General features: G+C 50.4%; 7 protein-coding genes across 7 annotated transcripts; 2 read left to right on the forward strand and 5 right to left on the reverse strand.

Moving 5' to 3' along the window:
• Positions 1-461: 461 nt before the first annotated feature.
• Positions 462-1,817, forward strand: CGGC5_v000175 (uncharacterized protein; the record flags this gene model as incomplete). Its single annotated transcript, XM_032026478.1, has 1 exon — positions 462-1,817. One exon carries the CDS (start codon positions 462-464, stop codon positions 1,815-1,817), a length of 1,356 nt encoding a protein of 451 aa, XP_031877029.1.
• Positions 1,818-1,869: 52 nt separating this feature from the next.
• Positions 1,870-3,496, reverse strand: aldA (Aldehyde dehydrogenase; the record flags this gene model as incomplete). Its single annotated transcript, XM_032026479.1, has 3 exons — positions 1,870-2,851; positions 2,908-3,303; positions 3,369-3,496. The coding sequence occupies 3 exons, from the start codon at positions 3,494-3,496 to the stop codon at positions 1,870-1,872; spliced, it is 1,506 nt and encodes a 501-aa protein (XP_031877054.1).
• Positions 3,497-4,110: 614 nt separating this feature from the next.
• On the reverse strand, positions 4,111-4,606 carry CGGC5_v000177 (putative cytochrome b5; the record flags this gene model as incomplete). The annotated part of the gene is made up of 3 exons (XM_032026480.1): positions 4,111-4,257; positions 4,308-4,443; positions 4,494-4,606. 3 exons carry the CDS (start codon positions 4,604-4,606, stop codon positions 4,111-4,113), a joined length of 396 nt encoding a protein of 131 aa, XP_031877030.1.
• A 537-nt stretch (positions 4,607-5,143) lies between these two features.
• yjgH-1 (RutC family protein YjgH) lies at positions 5,144-5,545 on the reverse strand (the record flags this gene model as incomplete). Its single annotated transcript, XM_032026481.1, has 1 exon — positions 5,144-5,545. The coding sequence occupies one exon, from the start codon at positions 5,543-5,545 to the stop codon at positions 5,144-5,146; it is 402 nt and encodes a 133-aa protein (XP_031877031.1).
• A 1,258-nt stretch (positions 5,546-6,803) lies between these two features.
• CGGC5_v000179 (putative MFS-type transporter) lies at positions 6,804-8,527 on the reverse strand (the record flags this gene model as incomplete). Its single annotated transcript, XM_032026482.1, has 2 exons — positions 6,804-7,000; positions 7,051-8,527. The coding sequence occupies 2 exons, from the start codon at positions 8,525-8,527 to the stop codon at positions 6,804-6,806; spliced, it is 1,674 nt and encodes a 557-aa protein (XP_031877032.1).
• A 1,605-nt stretch (positions 8,528-10,132) lies between these two features.
• Positions 10,133-10,430, reverse strand: CGGC5_v000180 (uncharacterized protein; the record flags this gene model as incomplete). The annotated part of the gene is made up of 2 exons (XM_032026483.2): positions 10,133-10,222; positions 10,284-10,430. The coding sequence occupies 2 exons, from the start codon at positions 10,428-10,430 to the stop codon at positions 10,133-10,135; spliced, it is 237 nt and encodes a 78-aa protein (XP_031877033.2).
• Positions 10,431-16,447: 6,017 nt separating this feature from the next.
• Positions 16,448-17,702, forward strand: dtxS3-1 (Aldo-keto reductase dtxS3; the record flags this gene model as incomplete). Its single annotated transcript, XM_032026487.1, has 4 exons — positions 16,448-16,612; positions 16,669-16,846; positions 16,898-17,308; positions 17,371-17,702. The coding sequence occupies 4 exons, from the start codon at positions 16,448-16,450 to the stop codon at positions 17,700-17,702; spliced, it is 1,086 nt and encodes a 361-aa protein (XP_031877062.1).
• Between the last annotated feature and the right edge of the window lie 653 nt (positions 17,703-18,355).

The raw sequence follows: 18,355 nt of genomic DNA on the forward strand, positions 1-18,355 counted from the left end.
CGCTAGACGGACTTCACGACAGTTTTATTGTGTAGTTGTGCCTAGCTGTCGCAAATCCATGCAGGGGTAGACCCTAAACTAAGCCTCGACTTGTCATTCAGACTCCGTAGAACGTGCGGAGTCGCGACTAGAAAATGTCAATTCACACCAACTAGACCCATTATGGAAAGAAGATGGACCAAATCCTGCGGGCAGACAAATTCACGGCCAGACACCCCGGCCCGGATCCAACGCATCCTCACACCTTTCCCCGCACATCTCCCCCAGGTGCCGAACCCTTTATCGCCTATCGGTGAGAGGGGCGGGCTTGCGGAGCGGGTTTCTCGACACTGATAACGACCAACGTCAGATCTCTGTGTTCCTTATCGGACCCTCTTTCTGCATGATTCTTCAATTCAGCTCTCCATCTGTCATCTGAACATAAGGAGATCCGACTCCCAATTCGATCAAGCCATCGCATCATGGTCACCAACCGCGTCAGAGTCGTCGAAGGCTCCTGCTGGCCCTGCAAGAAAAGACGCATCAAGTGCGATCTCACCAAGCCGACTTGCGTTCGATGCGCCAAGATTGGCGCTGATTGCGATTTCAGCGTCCGGAGACTGAAGTGGTGCACCCGTCCGACCATCAAGGCCCCGGCCATCTACCAGATCACGACCCGAGATGTGCAACTAGCTTCATCATTGGCCGCCGACGAGAGACGCGCACTCGACTACTTCCATCACCGCCTATGGCCAATGTTCACAACCGCACCAGAGCCCTGTGCCGCGCCGATTCTGCAGGCTCTCGAACATCGAGTCGTGCTTCTGGCGACATGTGTCATTGCCGACGCCCACCGGGTGCTTCAAGACGGGCGTAATAGCCGTAACCTACTCCGCATGAAGCGGCTGGAATGCCTGGCGGCTTTGAGAGGCGAGCTGGGCGACACGCAGATAGCCAAGATCGACAAGGAGTCGCTGATGACACTGCTTCTGGCAGTACTACTGCTCTACTTCCACGACGGGTATCTAGAGTGCGCACAAGCTTCCGCATCGACCACGAGCCACCATGGTGGTGTACGGGCAATCGTCGACAGCTTGGGAGGCATCAACACCGTCCTAGAAACCAGCCACGAGTCGATACATATGCTCCTTTCGGAATTTGCGTCTACGGACCTCACATCAGTCATGCTTAAGGGAGGCCAGCCTGCCTTCAAGGCAGAGATCTGGGAAACGATAGATACCCGAGCTGTTTGGTGGGGGAGAGATATCCTCGGCAGGTCTTCATTGGCATCAGTCTTCCAGCAGATATCTCGCCTGGCATGGTATCTAGACGCTTTGAACAAAGAATCAGAGCAACTGTCCATGTCAACCGTGAGGGACTTCGAGACTGCCCTATCGCCGGTGTATGCCAGAATCACCGACGCAGCAGAGAGCGATACCGAAACTGAGACGGTGGCCAACGACGCTTTCACACTTATTCGGGTCTTTCAACACACGGCACTCATCTACATGTACCGAGCCATATGCGGCCTACCAGTCTCTCATTCCCTTGTGCAGCAGCACGTTCTTCCGTGTTTGGAGTGCATTCTAGACATCAAGCAACCGTCCAAGGTGCTCAATTGTGTCATCTTCCCACTTCTGGTGGCTGGTGCCCATGTGTCCTCACCAAGGCATCGAAAGGCGGTGTTGGGTTTGGTTCAGGTCATCCGTGATGAGATACGATTCGCTTCGTTTCATTCTGTGTCTGATGTTCTCACTGGGATTTGGAAGGCTGATCGGGAGGAGGTTTCGTGGTTTGAAATGTTTTCGGAACTTGGAGTTGATGCGATTGTACTATGAAATGGTATTATGTTCGTCCATACACACTAAAATATACCCAAATGTCGCTACTCTACAGAACCGTTCCCATATTCAAGTGCACAGCCTTCGTTTGTGTGTAGGCTGCGAGGCCTGCCTCTCCCAATTCGCGACCGACACCACTTTGCTTGACACCACCAAAAGGAACGCGAATGTCAGAGTCATTCGAGCTGTTGATCCACACCATGCCGGACTCCAGGCGAGCTGCTACCCGATGGCCGCGCTCAATGTCGCGGGTGAACAACGCCGCACCAAGACCGTAAGACGTGTTGTTAGCCAGCAAAATGGCTTCTTCTTCCGTCTTGAAGGGCGTGATGGCAACGAAAGGTCCGAAGACCTCCTCTTGGAAGATTCTCATATCCTTTTTCACATCAATGAAAACAGTAGGCTCAATGAAAAAGCCCTTACCATCACCAACATTCTTGTGGGGAACACCGCCCGTAACTAGCTTGGCACCTTCATCCTTACCCGACTGGATATATCCCAAGACCTTGTCGTACTGGGCCTTGGTAATCTGAGGACCTTGGAAAGTGTCGTCCTTGAAGGGGTCGCCAACCTTGTTCTCGAGACAGATCTGCTTGAATCGTGCGACATACTCCTCATAAACCTCCTGTTGAACAAGAATTCTGGACGTCGAAGTGCAAATCTGGCCTTGATTGCTCATGATGCCGACATGTCCCCACTTGGCGGCTTGGTCGAGGTCCGCGTCCTTGAAGACCACAAGGGGTGACTTGCCACCGGTCTCTAAGGTGATGTTCTTGAGGTTGACGCTAGCCCCCTTCATAATCTGACGACCAGTTGCAGTGGAACCTGTGAAGGCGATCTTATCGACGTCCTCGTGGGAGACGAGGGCGTTTCCGGCCTCTCTTCCGAATCCGTTCACAATGTTGATAACACCAGGCGGGAACCCGGCCTTTTCGATCAGGGTAGCGAAGTAAAGAATAGAAAGAGGAGTCTGCTCGGCAGGCTTGAGAACCACAGTATTACCACAAGCCAAAGCAGGGCCGAGCTTCCAGCTGCAAAATCCTAGTGAGCAAGGTAATTCCGGAGAGCTTTGAGGATTTCAACTTACGCCGCCATCATCACTGGGTAGTTCCAGGGAATGATTTGACCGCAAACACCAATTGGCTGCTTGAGTGTATAAGCGAACTTCTGTGGTGTTGTTGGGATTGTCTCGCCGTGGATCTTGTCGGCCCATCCAGCGTAGTATCTCAAGGTGGCGATCGTCTCAGCGAGGTCCTCACCGACAGCCACGCTGAAGGGCTTTCCGCCATTCCAAGTCTCCAGAGTCGCAATGGTTTCTTGGTGTTCTTCAACAAGATCTGCCAGCTTGAAGATCAGTTGGCCTCGCTCGGTGTTGGAGATGTCGCCCCAGCCGGGACCATAGAGGGCGGCACGTGCAGCCTTTACGGCCTTGTCGACGTCTTCTGGGGATGCGGCTTCGACAGAGACGATTTCGGACTCATCGCTGCATGATTCGTTTAGCTGACGGCATCATCGATATGGAGACCTGGTTCGTCAAAATGAACGTACCTCGGGTTGATGGCAGTGATTTTAGAGCCAGACGAGGCCTTCACAAACTCATTGTTGATGAAAAGACCAGTGGGCAGGTTGATCTTCGTGCCGTTTGGCGCAGTGAGATCTATTGTAGGTGCCGACATGTTGAAGAGTTTGGAAATGAAGATGTGGTATACGAGGTGATCCGGTATCAGTGACGGCAGTGCCGAAAATAAAACGTGGGAGGAAGACGCGCAGAAAGCCCGCAGAGCAGCTTGCGCATCTTAAGACACCCCGAAGACCCCGCCATATCGAGCGTTCTCAGACACAGTGACAATCAATTGCTCACAAATCGAATACTTATTTGTCATTGAACCCATTTGGGCAACATAGTTGACCATCGAGCCAGTCGTTATCACAGACCCGCATGCCCTACGCTACATGGCAAACTATTCTCCTGTTGTAGAAAAAAGATGGGCAATTTGAGACGAGCTACCAAAAGGCCTCCCCAAAACAGCCTACAGAGCTCCCCCGCATTCCGCAAGACATGCCCAGGGTAGCTCTAACATCCTGGAGACCTGGTTCTTGAGCTCCGGCGGAGGGGTCGGCTGGTGCGGGGTTGATGCAGGGCGTGCGGCTTGAGCTCCAACCTCAGCTTTCCGAATTGGGTAACAATTTGGACCATTTTAGTGGGGCGTCGAACATGGCACAGTCATGGCGCACATGGATGAGCGGACATGATAAGGTTGATTGACCTCTAGCTTGGGCATATCCTACATCAAGAATCATTGGCTGGCGCCGTTTTGAATCGGAAGAAGGCTGCCGAGACTGACAGCAGGAGGAATACAATAGCCAAGTCCATCGTACTCCGCTGCAGTCGCCAGGATGAGGCAGCTCCAACAGACTTGACCTTGGAGTCTTGCATCTAGGAAGAAGTTGAGCAAAATATCCAGATTTCGTTGACAGTAGGCTTACCTGAGGTTCATCTTTCAATTTCCCAACCAGAAGTGACTCGAGTTTCTCCCTAGCAGCTTCGCTGTGTCCAACTTCGTGAAAGGCTTCAGTGGCATCCTGGCCAAGAACCTCAACTAAAATGTCGTCGCCACCACCGCTGAAAGTTAGATATGACAATTTGGTGTGAAAGAGCGCTGGAACACATACGGATGCTCGGTCAAATACTCTGTTACGTCGTAAACCTTCTTACTGACAACAATAAGGCCAGTGCGATCGGTTGACCGCTGAGCAACATCCTGGAGCGTGAAGGTTTTGGACATGTTGGTAAGATTTGAAAGAGAGATGAAATTCGCTTGTAAAGATCAGCTGAAGACAGTCTTGAGAAGTTGAAGGCCTGAATCAAAGGGGGGACTACATGTTATAGATAGTGGGCGCAAACATGGCAACGGCTTCGGCCGGCGCCAGAATGAAGTAGATACGAATGACATTGCTACTCAAGATATAGATTGGCCCGCTTTATAGTTTCCTATCCTCTGTGTACCCTTTTAGAGACTCTTCTGGTTCGTTGCGGAATACCTAAAGTTTGGGAACACCGAGAGCAGGAATTGACACAAGTCACCTCACACGCCTTCCAGAAACCACAATCATGGGCTGTCTATTGGACGCCTTGCGCATGGTCCATGTGGTTAAGCTGGTGATGCCAAAGCCTGTGTCAAAGCTTGCATCACAGCTGCAATGTATCGTAAAAAAGCAAAATAAACACTAAGTGAGTCATGGAAGTACCTCAGTGATCTTTCATATTGCATGTTGTTTAATACCATTATCCTTGCCAATTAACCAGCATGTCCTTCGAAGCTTCAAGAAGGAATGAGAGCCTCAACCTCGATCTCCACCTGCATGCCCTCTAGCCCAAGCTTGCCAATTTGGATACAAGTCCAAATAGGTCGGTGATTGGGGAAGAGCTTCTTGAAAAGCGCCGTCATAACATCGAAACTCGAATCCATGTCGAGATGATACGAGCGGATTGCATGGATGTCGTTGAAGGTCAGCCGAGGGTCGGCGGCCTTAAGGGCCTTGAGAACGTTGTCGAAAGCAATGGCGATCTGCTTCTCAAGGTCTGGGGTGATGGCGCCGTTTTCATCCCACCCGCCTTGACCGGATGTGCGGACAATGTTGCCCAGCTTCACAGCTTGAGAGTAATGATATTGCTCCGCATTGGATTCGGTACCGGGATAGTTGAAGAACTGTGCCGATGCCATGTTTCAGGATTCAGATTGTCGTTGCAGAGTTGAAAGAAATTGATTCGTGGTGGGCTTTCGGAGGTGACTTGGTTTGCGGATCGTGGCCAGTGATGGAGACTATCTGAAGTCATATCTACTGCGCCTACTTATCTACGCGTGTGGTGCCAAGCTCTCGATAACCGCGTCGACCGATGTCAGACTACCACGTGTTGAAGCACAGCCAACTTATGCGGGGTTGACAGGGCCCATCAGGTCGTAGGCAGCAGTGTGGTCGATCTAATTGCTAACCTGGTGGCGTCATTTGAATACTCCCCACCCGGGCCGCTTCCTTGGCTCCTATCTGAACGTGGAGGGATGGATAACTGCGGGTCGATCTTGACTGTTGTCAGTCCGTCATGATGTCCAGGTCCAGGAAGTGGTCCATGTTGTTACTGGACCGGGTATAGCGCCATAATGCGGGGTGTTTGAGGGTGAGTATTGAACTGCTATGCCCGGCTCCGCGCAAGCATGCACACAAGTGGGTTGCCAAGATCGGAGCCGCATGTAGCTCCATCCTGCAAATAGACAGATTAAGACGATCGGCATGCCAATTTTGATGTGGAGCTTCGGATGGATATCTTACAACCGGAATAGGAGAGCCTCCCCGTTGACAACAACCTACATTCGTCGAAAGATACGACCAAATGGTCATGATAGTGGAAGTTGTCACTCTCCAAGTTCTATCTACGGAGCATGGTTATCAGCGCTTGATGTATGATGGGTCTTTTGATACCGTCAGCTGGGGTTCAACATTTTCGTTAAATTTCCTGATAGAAGTGATCCAATTCTGATAGCCCCTCCTCCTCGGCGGTGGCCGCCGTCTTGAGGAAATGCTGACCAGACCTGTGACCGTGCCGTCTCCAAATGATTGCGGAGTAAATTGAGCCTTCTTCCGTGGACAAAATGTCCAAATCATGTAACCGAGAAAATAAGTTAGATGATATGAACCTTGTATTCACAGCGATCGCGTTGTCACCCAAAGTTTCCACACCCCATATCAAAGATCTGACAACTATCACAGAAGTCAAAAGTGAAGAGTCTATCTCGGCTGTTGAGGCCGCTGGCCAATCGCAATTTGGAATGCTAGTGGTGGTACAAGCCTACCCAACTTCGATGCAGAGTCTACGAGTATGCTAGGGATACTGAGAGCGTACTACCTACCACCTGCTGGGACAAAGAGTTCTTTGGAGGATGTTCTACGTGTTATTAAAAACGAATTTACTCTAGACTGCGGTATTCAATGAGCATTAGCTCCGTGCTTCTCGACTAGCTTCCAGTATTGTGATGCAGCATTTCTCCTCAGCGGCTTGCCGATGAAGATCATGACCACACACAAAGCCCACAGAGCCACACCAAGTGCAGCCGTCAGGATGAACGCATTTCTGAGGCCAATATTCTCAATCATTGGTACGACAGCGTAGCTAAAGGCAAAGCCTAAAGTACGTTAGCTTCTGTGCTGCCGATCGAAAGCGTGAGAGACTTACCCATAGTATTACGAATCATAATAACAGATACAAATCCTTCTCCAGCAACTTCCTTGAAGCTATCCAGAACGTATGTGAAAGCCAGACTAGTGCCTAAGGGTAGCGTGACTGAGATGATTCCCAGTCCAAAGGCAATGCCAACCCAATGAATTCCTAACGATGCCCCGACTCCGTAAAGAATGCATCCGATGGGATGGGCAATGAGTGCCACGATGCCCAGCCAGAGCCGATGTTCCGGTTCCATCACGCCGCCATGTCTACGCGCCATGATCACCGACAACGCATCGCTTGCCCAACCAGAGATGGCACAGCCAATGGAGACCCCGATGACAGCAGCCAGGTAGAAGAGACCGATAACGTTCGAGCCGAAGTTGTACGGAGGATTGCCGAGTATGAGGGCAAGGGACCCGCCGACAACATTATACCATGACAGAATGCCGCCGACTAGGAGACCCGCGAAAAGGACAGTCGGAAACCGCAGCAGATGAAAAGGCAGAAGGGTTCGTTTGAAGTTGCTTGGCTTGCGAGAGTCCTGGTATCCCCAGAGCTTCAACTTCGACCAGAACGGCCTATCGGTAACAGAGCTGTATGTCTGTGGCTCGTTAACGTCGATACTAGAGTTTATCGTCGCGACTCCAATCTCGTCAGGCTGGGGCTTTTTGGTCTCGTTCACGTCCCGATCACTCAAAACTCCTCCCTCAGTGTCAACAGCGTCAGCTTTGAGCCCTGCCGTGCCAATGATCTCCGGGTGAACACTCGGTCGGTAGAACATCGTCTCCTCAAAGAAGAGAAACGTTGAGACGCTGAGCGCGCCACCCAAAATGGACAGGATGTATTGAATCCATCGCCACCCCAGGGCTCCAGCCACAAATCCTGAAGCCACGGGGCAGAGAAAAGCACCGCACCATAGCGTCCAGCTGTAGATTCCCATGTAGAACCCCCTTTGGTGAACGAAGAAGAGGTCATCAATGATGACCTCGATAAGGGTCTCCATCGGGGAGGAGACAACGCCGAGAATGATTCTGTTGATGTAGAACTCGGCGCTCGACTTCGTGTATGCGGACCAAAGAGTGACGAAGGTCGTCAAGACAATGGAGAAAACGAGACTAGGTCGTCGGCCATAGACCAAAGCGAAGTTTTGGGTGATCAGTGTTCCCCATCCAAGGAAGAGGTACATCAGGCCATTGCCCGTACTCAGGTTGGCGACTGATATTCCCGTGTCGGCTTGTATTTGCAGATAGGCGGGCGAAAGACCGGAAACGATGGCGGCAATGAAGAAGCACCAAATCATCACCCAAATGATGTTGAATGTCTTGCGCTTCTGAGTCCACGCGAGCGGATCATTGGGGTCGTTGCTCGGCTGAGGAACAAGTACGATGTTGGGTTGGCCACTTCCGTGCTTCACATCAAGAACACCCTGGGTGTCAACGAGTTGAACCGTTCCAGGAACCTCAAAGGAAGACATTGGCTGTGACATGACAGCTGTTGAGATGTAAAATGAACAAAAAAGAGTTTGTAGCTTCTCGGCCTGATTCAGCGCAATTGTGTGCAGCGAGCTGACGATATATCACGAGAATCTCCGAGGATCATGGCTAATTCAAAACTGCCGAATGAGTGGTCGTCGAATGCAGGATTCCTGCATATCATGTTCTGGGTTGCGTATACTGGGTTCTGTGCCTTTATCAAGAGGTCTCATCCATGCGTACGCTAGACCGATCGGGGGAAAAAGATGGGCCAGCACCACCTGGTCAGTCGCCCCAGCATGAGTCGCACGAGACGACTGCAAAAGTCACTGCCCAGGAATCGTAATCTTTAGTATTAGCTATCCGGGAGCCAAGGATGGCCACGTATAGAAGCTAGAGATAGAATTCTTCTAGGGTAAAAAGCGCAGGAACGGCGCTCTTCCCCGCATGAGCCCCGTTGTGACCAATGTACCGTTCTGATAAGTTCTCGTTCGAGAATCTCCACTACGTCTAGCTGAACAGTGACTACCGGCGTTCAGGCCGAGATAGTCAACTTCATCGCCCGAGTTGTGCATGGGATGCGCGGGACGAAGCTAGCGCTATCAAGCTACCGAAGTAAGCTGCAGTAGCCCTCATCGCGGTGCCCGATAACCAAGTTGGCAATGGGAGAATTGCAACCTCACGCGAACCTTATTTGCTTCTAGACGGAAAGTTTCTCGGCTGAATTTTGACAATTATAATCTACTCGGAATCGCCCTTAACCTTGTTTCGTCTCACGGAGCTACAAGCCTGAGGCCCAGACCCCGCGGACCGCCTCCGGCCCTGAATTCTTGGGTCCACATCGGCCTGGACTCGACGGCCTGGTATGGCCCCACGACATCCGTGGGGATGGGTCTATCCCATCGACGCCCCGGTAGTCCCCCGGAACACGGAGCACGTTACCACCACCACAAGGCATCAGTGAGATCGGCCCGCTTGACTGCCATACCAGCGCTGAATCATTAGAAGCTGAAACATTGGCTTTGTATTCCATGTCAGATGGTTCAAAGGCATTAGAGCAAGTGGGTGCTTGATTGCTAGCAATAGAGTTCACAGTCCTGATAAGCCAGATGGAAGGTTCACTCAAAGATATCCCATACCGTATATCATACTACTTGCCCAATGCCATAATGAACATGACATCTGCTGTGTACCGAAAACCCAGAAAGAATCGTCAAAATACCTACTTTTCTTCGACTTCAGCCTGTGTGCGCCTAACCGTAGGCAATGGCTCGGCGTAAACACCAGTCTTCTTCCGCTTGTCTCTGCGACTCGACACACAACACCACACACAGCAACCGCACAGCATGATTCCTATAACTGAAGGAATGACTGTAACCAGAACCAAAAACTCAGTAAGACCACGATTACCTTCAGGTCGGTATGCTGTGCTTGTCGTAGCAATCGCTTCGCCGGGCACCCAAGTATCCAACGTCGTTGACAGACTTGGTGGCGGCGGAGACAGTGTAGAGGTGTCGGACTCTTGCCATGTGATGTGCCATGCAGGATGAAGATCATATCCTTCGGTATATACTGTGGTTGATCCGTTTGAATATGTAGCCGTGCGATTGCCATATGTGTCATAGGAGCTGTCGAAGTACCCCAAGCATACCGGATACATGGTCTCGATTGGCAGTATGTCTGAGATATTTGTGACTGGTCGGTAATTGCTTATCATTGTTAGTAACTTCAGGCGACCTATGGGGATGCCAAGACGGTGATAGCGCCAACCTCAGACAGCAATATGCCGTGGATAGTGTGGTAGAAGATATAGTTTTTGTAGCCAGGAGATGTGTTACCCAGCCACTTGGACACACTGCAGGACTGAAGTTCAATTGCCTGCGTCCGTAGTTTTTCTTCCACTGGGATGGCTGGCATGCTGAGATGCGCGGATTAGCCAGATTTGAAAACGCTATATCAGTGGTCCCTTTTGTCTTCCCGTCTACGTGAATCCACGATGCAGCCTCCCGAATAGTAGCGCAGTCCCAAGGATACCTGAACGGAGTTGTGAGGGCATCTTTTCCAACTTCTGTGGTTGACGCTAAGGCGACAGTTGAAGTGGGTGCGAGTGTCATGGTTGTAAGAAGTCGAGTGCTGGCAGGTTTTGGAAGACTCTTTCCCATTCAAATGAGGAAGTCAAAAGTGGGACGGCAATAGTGTCTCTAAATACCCCCTCCCCCGCGGGAGCATTTCGACAATAACTTCGTATTCCAGGCACAGCCACACAGAGCCTGTATACAGAGCAAGCGTTAACGCCAACCGAAGTCTCCGTACCAAGACAATGGCCCATTGCGAGTGGCTCAAAAGGCTCGCTTCCGGGAAATTGTCATCATCAAATTCACCGGGACCTTCCTAAACAGCGTTAGCAAAATCAGGAGATGACTAAAATTGGATATGCCTCTGCTCTGTGCCGCATCCGCCACAGTCGACTTTGATCTCAACCCGCTTCCATGTTATGTTGGAAGTGACTAGTGACCACCCAGCCCACCGCGTTATTTGGCACCCGTCTCGGGTGTAGCAACTGCGTCGGAACCACCCGCTTGCTAGCAAATCAAAGTAAATCTATAATTGACATGCCGCATTCTACTGGGCCCATTGTTAAACGACGCTCAGTATGGCACCTCTGAAAAATGTGAATTTGTTCTAACTGAATAAGGAACGACTCATTTGAAATCTAATTGACTGCTAAGTCCGGGCTCAAATGATGGTAATGAGTGTAATGCTCTATTGGTCAAAGAGACTTCCTGGGTGTCGTCGCAAAGGTCAATCAGGCAATTAGGAGCAGACGTAAAGCTTCCATTCGGAATTTACGCCTTCTCCTTCGCGTCTTTTTCATCTCGTTCATCCTTTCCCCAATTCTGAGCATCTTATCTCCGTGCAATGGCAGCGCGGTGAGTGTTCATCATTATTTCTTTCGACTTGACTAAATTATCATCCTGTCTTTTCTTGCCTTTATCTTGCTTTTTGTCATGGTGCATATCACCCTTTCTCATGGACTTGTCATACAAGACAGTTTGGTGTTCGAAATTGTCGTCCGAATCGGTCTTCCTATGCTGCTTATCACCCTTGCTTGATGACATACTATAAACTTTAGCAAATTTGGACTATTCGCCTATCAGAGCACGAAGAGAGGATCTCACTTGAAGAAAGCGTTGAATTCAACGTATGATAATATGTTGTCTGGTCGTCTTGAAAAGCAATATACGCTTGATTTGAGACTGTTGTGATTTGAAGCATCAAAAGGCCGATCTATTCGCAGAATTATATCGTGTCCTTGCTTCTTCACGAAACGGCCATCTCGGTATAGGCATCTTATGAAAGATGGCTTGTTCATGAACACACTTCTTAGAAATTGAATGTGCCTCGAGTAAGCTTCCGTCCAATTGATGGCTCAAACTTGTATTCTCATTCTACAATTTCAGACATGTCTTTCACTTTCTGACCACTGTTTTCGGTGGAAAATACGAAGAACCGAAGAGATTCATGTTCTGAAATGGGTGTTTACCAAAACAAAAGTGCACATCAATTATGGTTTCCCTTGGCCGATCTCCGACATAATCGAGTTTTACCTATGCAAACCGCTTTGATGTCTCGTTGGAGGTGATGGTTTTCACAAGGGTTTCCTTTTGCTTTCTCCTCCACCCTATTACGGCTGCGGTGATTCAGACCAGGCTGGAGATAGTGAAAGCTAGTGTTCAGGGTTATGCTGATGAAAAAGCGGGCGTTTTCCCCCTCTTGCTTCGCTCTTGTTTCCTCTCCCCAAAAAACTCCCAATTCATTGCTGAACAACGTGGCAGGCCCCAATGAATGAAGCTACAGCTGCGGTATTGGTTGGAACGGATGAACAGTCTACTTAACCCACCAAGCCTTACATAAGGGTGCCGATGGGTGGGGGCTGTCAAATGGTTGTCGCTAAGGACTGTGCCTCACCGCAGCAGGTGGATGACAAGTGTAGGTCAGCTGGTCACCGCATTTTACCAGTTTCTGGTGAGCAAATAAAAGGCTTTACCTGATTTGCATAGTTTCTCTGCCTCTGATATTTTTTTTGTTTGTTCAAGCCCTCCCCTCCCCACGTCCCCCGCCCCCCGGCAGGACGACATATCAACTCTGAGCGAATTCTTTCTGACAGTGCACAACGCGAAAATGCGTGCTCGGCAAAACTCCGACAACGATGCATGGGACCGGAAGGACGACGGTTGGGACGAAGCGGTGAGAGAAGCTAGTTCGCAGTCCCGATATCGCCAAATCACAGCTTTCGTCGAGCGTGTCTTCGAAGAGTGCGCAATGATAGTCTTTCCAATATACGTCGGCGGCTCACATGTCTCATACCCAATTCGATTCAGGGGCTCTCCTCTCAGGGTTGTGGTGCGTTTACCTCTCACGGATCAAACGACTTTCGCCGCAGAAAAGCTCTTCTTGGAAGCTGCTACGACCGAGCGTCTCTCGAGGCAGTCTCAGTTATCTGTTCCCAGAGTCTATCATTATGGAATGGACCCTGAGGTAGGGGCGTTTAGTATCATCCAGGATTACGGTGCCAGGGCGAGTATGTGTGAGTTAATGTGGGCTCAACGACCAGATGAAAGCGAGATGCCGATCTTATCTTCTGAAATCTCAGAAGAAAGACTCAAAATGTTCTATCTGGATATGGCCCGTTGTGTGCTCCAGATCGCACAGCCCGCATTTCCTCTTCTCGGCTCTCTGGTCGGCACGACACCTGGATCATGTGCTGTATTAGCGCGGCCCATCACTCTCAATATGTCCAGTATGGTGCAGCTCTCTAACGTTCCCGAATCAGTGCTGCCATCTCCAGGTTCCACGTACCAATCAGTTGATGATTGGTACGTGGCTTTGGCTGACATGCACATCGCGACACTTCTATTTCAGCACAATGAAATTGTGTCGTCGGAAGATGACTGCCGTTGCAAATACGTTGCGCGACAATTATTCCGCAGACGAGCCAAGCAAGGCCAACTTTCCAACTTCGGGTTTGCTGAGGATGACTGGTCAGCCCGTTCTGTCGCCGATCGATCGAGGTTCGCGATGCCCCCTCGGTCAGGCTCTTTCCGCCTTTGGAATGATCATTTCCGGCCATCGACTGTCCTGATGAATGAAAGCGAAATGGTTCATGGTGTAATTGACTGGGAGTTTACATATGCCGCGCCAACTCACTTCGTCTTGGATTGTCCTTGGTGGTTATTGCTCGAGTGGCCTGAGGAATGGAAAGACGGCATTGAAGAATGGGCTCACATTTATGAGACACGGTTAGGAATATGGTTATCAGCATTGGAAGATGTGGAGGGTGAGATGGGTCCAGGTTCCTTTCACCTTTCGACTTACATGCGGGATAGCTGGAAGACGGGCCGATTTTGGTTGAACTATGCCGCTAGAAACAGCTGGGCTTTTGACAGCATCTACTGGAAGTATCTAGATGAGTTATTCTTCGGTGCCAGGGACCATGAAGTCCCGCATGAGAAACTCTGGGAGACGAGGTTACATCTTCTGACGGACGAGGAACGGGCAGCAATGGAGCCGTTGGTACAAATCAAGATGGCAGAATCGAAGGAACGAACTTTGATTGACTGGAAAGATGAGGAAGCAAAGCAACGCATGTCAGCGTTCCTTTTTGATTAGGTATTTAAGCAGTGCATTCCACATTTCTCTGCGGCCAAATTCGAATTGAGATAAGGGCAGCGTGAATTCTTCCGCCGCATTCCCTTGACCGGCAATAGTGCCAATTTCAATCAACAAATACTCTGGTAGAATCCACAAAGATGTCTTCTTACCCGGGCAGATACTTTCAGCCAGTCCGATGGGAAACTACCTACATCAGCTATCACCTGTGCTGATTGGGTATTGCTCAAAAGAGGGAAAAGAAGATAATATCCATGAGACAGCCCCTGTCGCCATTGCTGTTGCTCACGTCGCCGTTATTATAAAATCATTATCGCAGAATCCCCATGGCGAGCGCTCTCTTTACAGAAAGTTGCTGGCTAATTATCTGACACAAGTATTCTCGAGTTACGTAGAGATCTGGCTTTGGTGGTAATTCTCACGTTCTATGCTTTTAGACTCAGCCCAGTTAGAGCAGCGCCAGTGAATGCCCTAGAGTTGATTATGTTACGATTTGATTCTCACATGGTACAACAAGGTGATCATCGCTGTTAAGCATCTCCACCGCGGAGCTATCCGTGTGTTGCAGTTCTGAAGCAGTCGCAGCCCCTGATCGCTGAAACGGCCAATCCATGATAATAGACACGGCGCTAATTGAACCACGCGAGCTTTCATTCAAGTCTAAATCGAACCAGCCAATGACCATTCAAACACTGCAGCTCCGTCGGATCATAGCATGGCGTCTTAAGCCTATGAGACTGAGGATTGACGTCGCGTGGAAAACCCCGGACTACGCCGTTCCCACTCACGTCTAAGGGTCTCAAATCAGCGTGGTGAGACTTTTGACAGCGCAACAAATTTCAATGACAGTCCTGAATATCCCAGCAAACCTTAAACATGCCGTCGGATCAGCCATTACCTGGGCGTTATGTGTTTGGATGTGATCTTTTTCTGTGACTAGCGGTCACAGGGTAGCTTTTCATGGATTTCCAGCTTTCAAGTCCAATTAAATAAGTCACAGCCTCTCTCGAACACTCTATGAATGTGCCCCCGTAATCTTCAGCAACCCATCTCTTTCATCGCCAAGCAGAAGCTGGTCTTCAGTCGAACATAGCCTTTCCTCTTGTACCTCATCATACTTTCTGACTCCAATAATTCTGTGTCGGTAGTTGCCGTTCACTGAGCTCTCTCTCGGTCAAAATGAGATTCACCTCAGCAATCGCCTTGTTGGCTCTGGTGATGAGCCCTGTCTTTGCTCGTAAGATTTCTTTTCGACAGGAGCGATATTGTTTCATGAGCTAATCATCAGGCAGAAAGTTGTAATAATGGCCGTGGCTTTTGCAAGGGCGGGCGATGCGAGCCAAATAACGACCCAAGCGGCGCTGGACCTTTCGTGGGGACTTTCAAGGAATGTCTAACCGGCGGCGGACGATCTCAAGTTGACGACTTCATCCTCGGCGGGGGTAACCAAAACGCGAAGGTCAACGCTGGCGCCGCGTGTAATAACGGAAGAGGCACTTGTAGTGCCCGAGGTGCTTGCGAACCCAACAACGATCCCAGTGGAGCAGGCCCTTTTGTTGGCACCTTTGACGAATGCTTCAGTTAAATAGTGTTTAAGGCACATTCTAATCCCGCTCAATAGGTAGAATATTCCCAGTCCTTTATTCATTTGGTTACCTTGCTAGGTATATTGGAGGCATGAGAAATTCCGTGCCGGATTCTTGATACACATCTGAAATGCGTGTTATCAGACGGGAAATCGAGCGCTTGTGAATTCGCCGCTTTGAAACATTGAGGAAAGTCACTTCAACTACCGGTGAATCCGAAAGACGCATGGTCGGACTTAACAGCTCCAATCTCCATAACGAACCCAGTCTCCTTGAAGCCATTACCAATCATCTATCAAGGTAATTCTCAACTCGCATCATGACAGTGGCAGTTACAGGTCAATCGGCGCTAACTACGATCAATAATGCGATTTGATGTCAGCGATACGCATCAACAGCTAGCAAATTCCCACATTTGAGGGGCAGAGAGACACTGATCAGCGCAATGCGGGGTAGCTGTTCGCCATTTCGGTGCCGTCCACTACCCGCGCTGTGACCCCTCTTGATGGCGCGATCGGGCTCTAATGACGTTGAGAATGGGATGGACAAGATATATGTTCGACGTCTCCCCGCTCGGCAGATCTGCTCCTCCGATAAGATTAAGTGCTGACTGGTATCAGTAACCGAACGCTACATTACGCAGATCCTGACCTTTGAGATACAAGAGATACAGCAATCATGGCCAACAAGCAGCTTCCCGCGCGTTTGAAGGAGTCGCTCGAGAGCACTAAAGTCGAGTACCGCCAACTCGGAAAGTCCGGACTTCGTGTTTCAGTTCCCATCTTTGGCTGCATGAGCTTTGGCGACCCGCGTACGATTCCGTGGGCTCTGGGCGAGGACGACGTGCGTGCGATGCAAAACCAATTGCGTGGTCAGGTTGTACTAACAGGAGCTTTCAGGCGCTCCCGCTGCTCAAGGCTGCCTACGATCGAGGCCTCAACACTTGGGATACAGCCAACGTGTACTCCAACGGTGCTTCCGAGGTCACCATTGGCAAGGCGCTCAAGAAGTACAACATCCTCCGGGAGAAGGTCGTTATTCTGACAAAGTGTTTCTTTGCGGTCGGCGAGGAACCTGGTACGTCATTCGAGATCGCGATTCGAGACAGATTTCTAATTGAATGATCAGAGGCTCGGCAATTCAACTTCCGCGATGAGTTCAATAAGGTGAAGGATTACCAGAACCAGTTTGGTCTCTCCCGAGGTGCCATCTTCAACCAAGTCGAAGCCTCGCTCAAGCGGCTTGATACTCCGTACATCGATCTGTTGCAAATTCACCGATTCGACCCCCGGACACCCGTCGAGGAAACAATGAAGGCTTTGCATGACTTGGTTCAGTCTGGAAAGGTTCGATACATCGGTGCAAGCAGCATGTGGGGAACCCAATTCGCCCAGATGCAGTTCGTCGCGGAAAAGAACAACTGGACCAAGTTTGTCTCAATGCAGAACCACTACAATCTTCTGTACCGCGAGGAAGAGCGGGAGATGAACCGATTCTGTGACGATACCGGCGTAGGACTTATTCCGTGGGCTCCGCTATGTAAGTGAACCTCGGGCAGTAAACGAAGCATACGAGGCATGGCTAACCATACTTGACACCAGGCCGCGGTCATCTCGCGAGACCTCCCGCAGACTTCGGCTCCACCTCGCGAAGCAAGGGCGAGAAGGAGGGACAGCCCGGATCCCACGGGACGGTCGAACCGGATCTCACAATCATCAAGAGAGTTATTGAGGTCTCGGAGAAGCGCCAGTGGCCCATGGCGCACGTGGCTCTAGCATGGATCAACAAGCGGGTTACCAGCCCCATCATTGGCTTCAGCAGCGTCGAGAGAATCGACCAGGCCATTACGGCGGACGGGAAGGTTCTCACCGAAGAGGAAGAAAAATATCTAGAGGAACTGTACCAGCCCAAGGCCATTGCTGGTCACATGTAATGAAGTCTAATCGAAGCAGGGTCTTGCTAGCAGTAAGAAGCAAATTCCTCCAATCGGATCTATTCAACGCGTTCTCACGAGCCGCACCGTTCGTGTAGCACAGGGAAGCAATCGGAGTCGACAAGAATCTTCCTGAATGTTGCGTAATTTGACTCGAACCCTGACCTGGCTGAAGCTTTAGAAATGCATCCAAGCTTCTGCATCCTTCCCTCTGGGATCCTACCATGTTCACCAAGCCGATTACGAAATAGGAGGGTTGAGAATTGGTCCTCGGATTGGATGAGGCGTTTTTCGTCTGATCTCCCAGTCTGCCTCGCAACACTGTCCGTCACAGAACAGGCTTCATTTCCGTATGTAATGGACAGCAACTTCACAGCCATCACGGCCTGACGTCGATGTTGGCCGATTCATGGACTGATTCCCCGATTCCATCCTCTCTCTTGGACCCCGCGTCCTTCCCTGGGCCACATTCCGTATTCGGCGAAAGCATTGACAAAGTTGCTCTTTTCGTTACCCTTTCCCGCCCTCCATCTGAATGCGCGGGCGCATGACACCTGCCGGCCCATCATATTGCGCACTGGTTGCCGAGGGACGGAAGGATTTCGGTCGGGCCAACACCACGGCACGGTCGGGACACATGGGATAGCTCTAGA

The sequence above is a fragment of the Colletotrichum fructicola genome, assembly GCF_000319635.2.
Source record: "Colletotrichum fructicola Nara gc5 chromosome Unknown KSG_Nara_v1_contig01, whole genome shotgun sequence".
Lineage (NCBI taxonomy): Eukaryota > Fungi > Ascomycota > Sordariomycetes > Glomerellales > Glomerellaceae > Colletotrichum > Colletotrichum fructicola.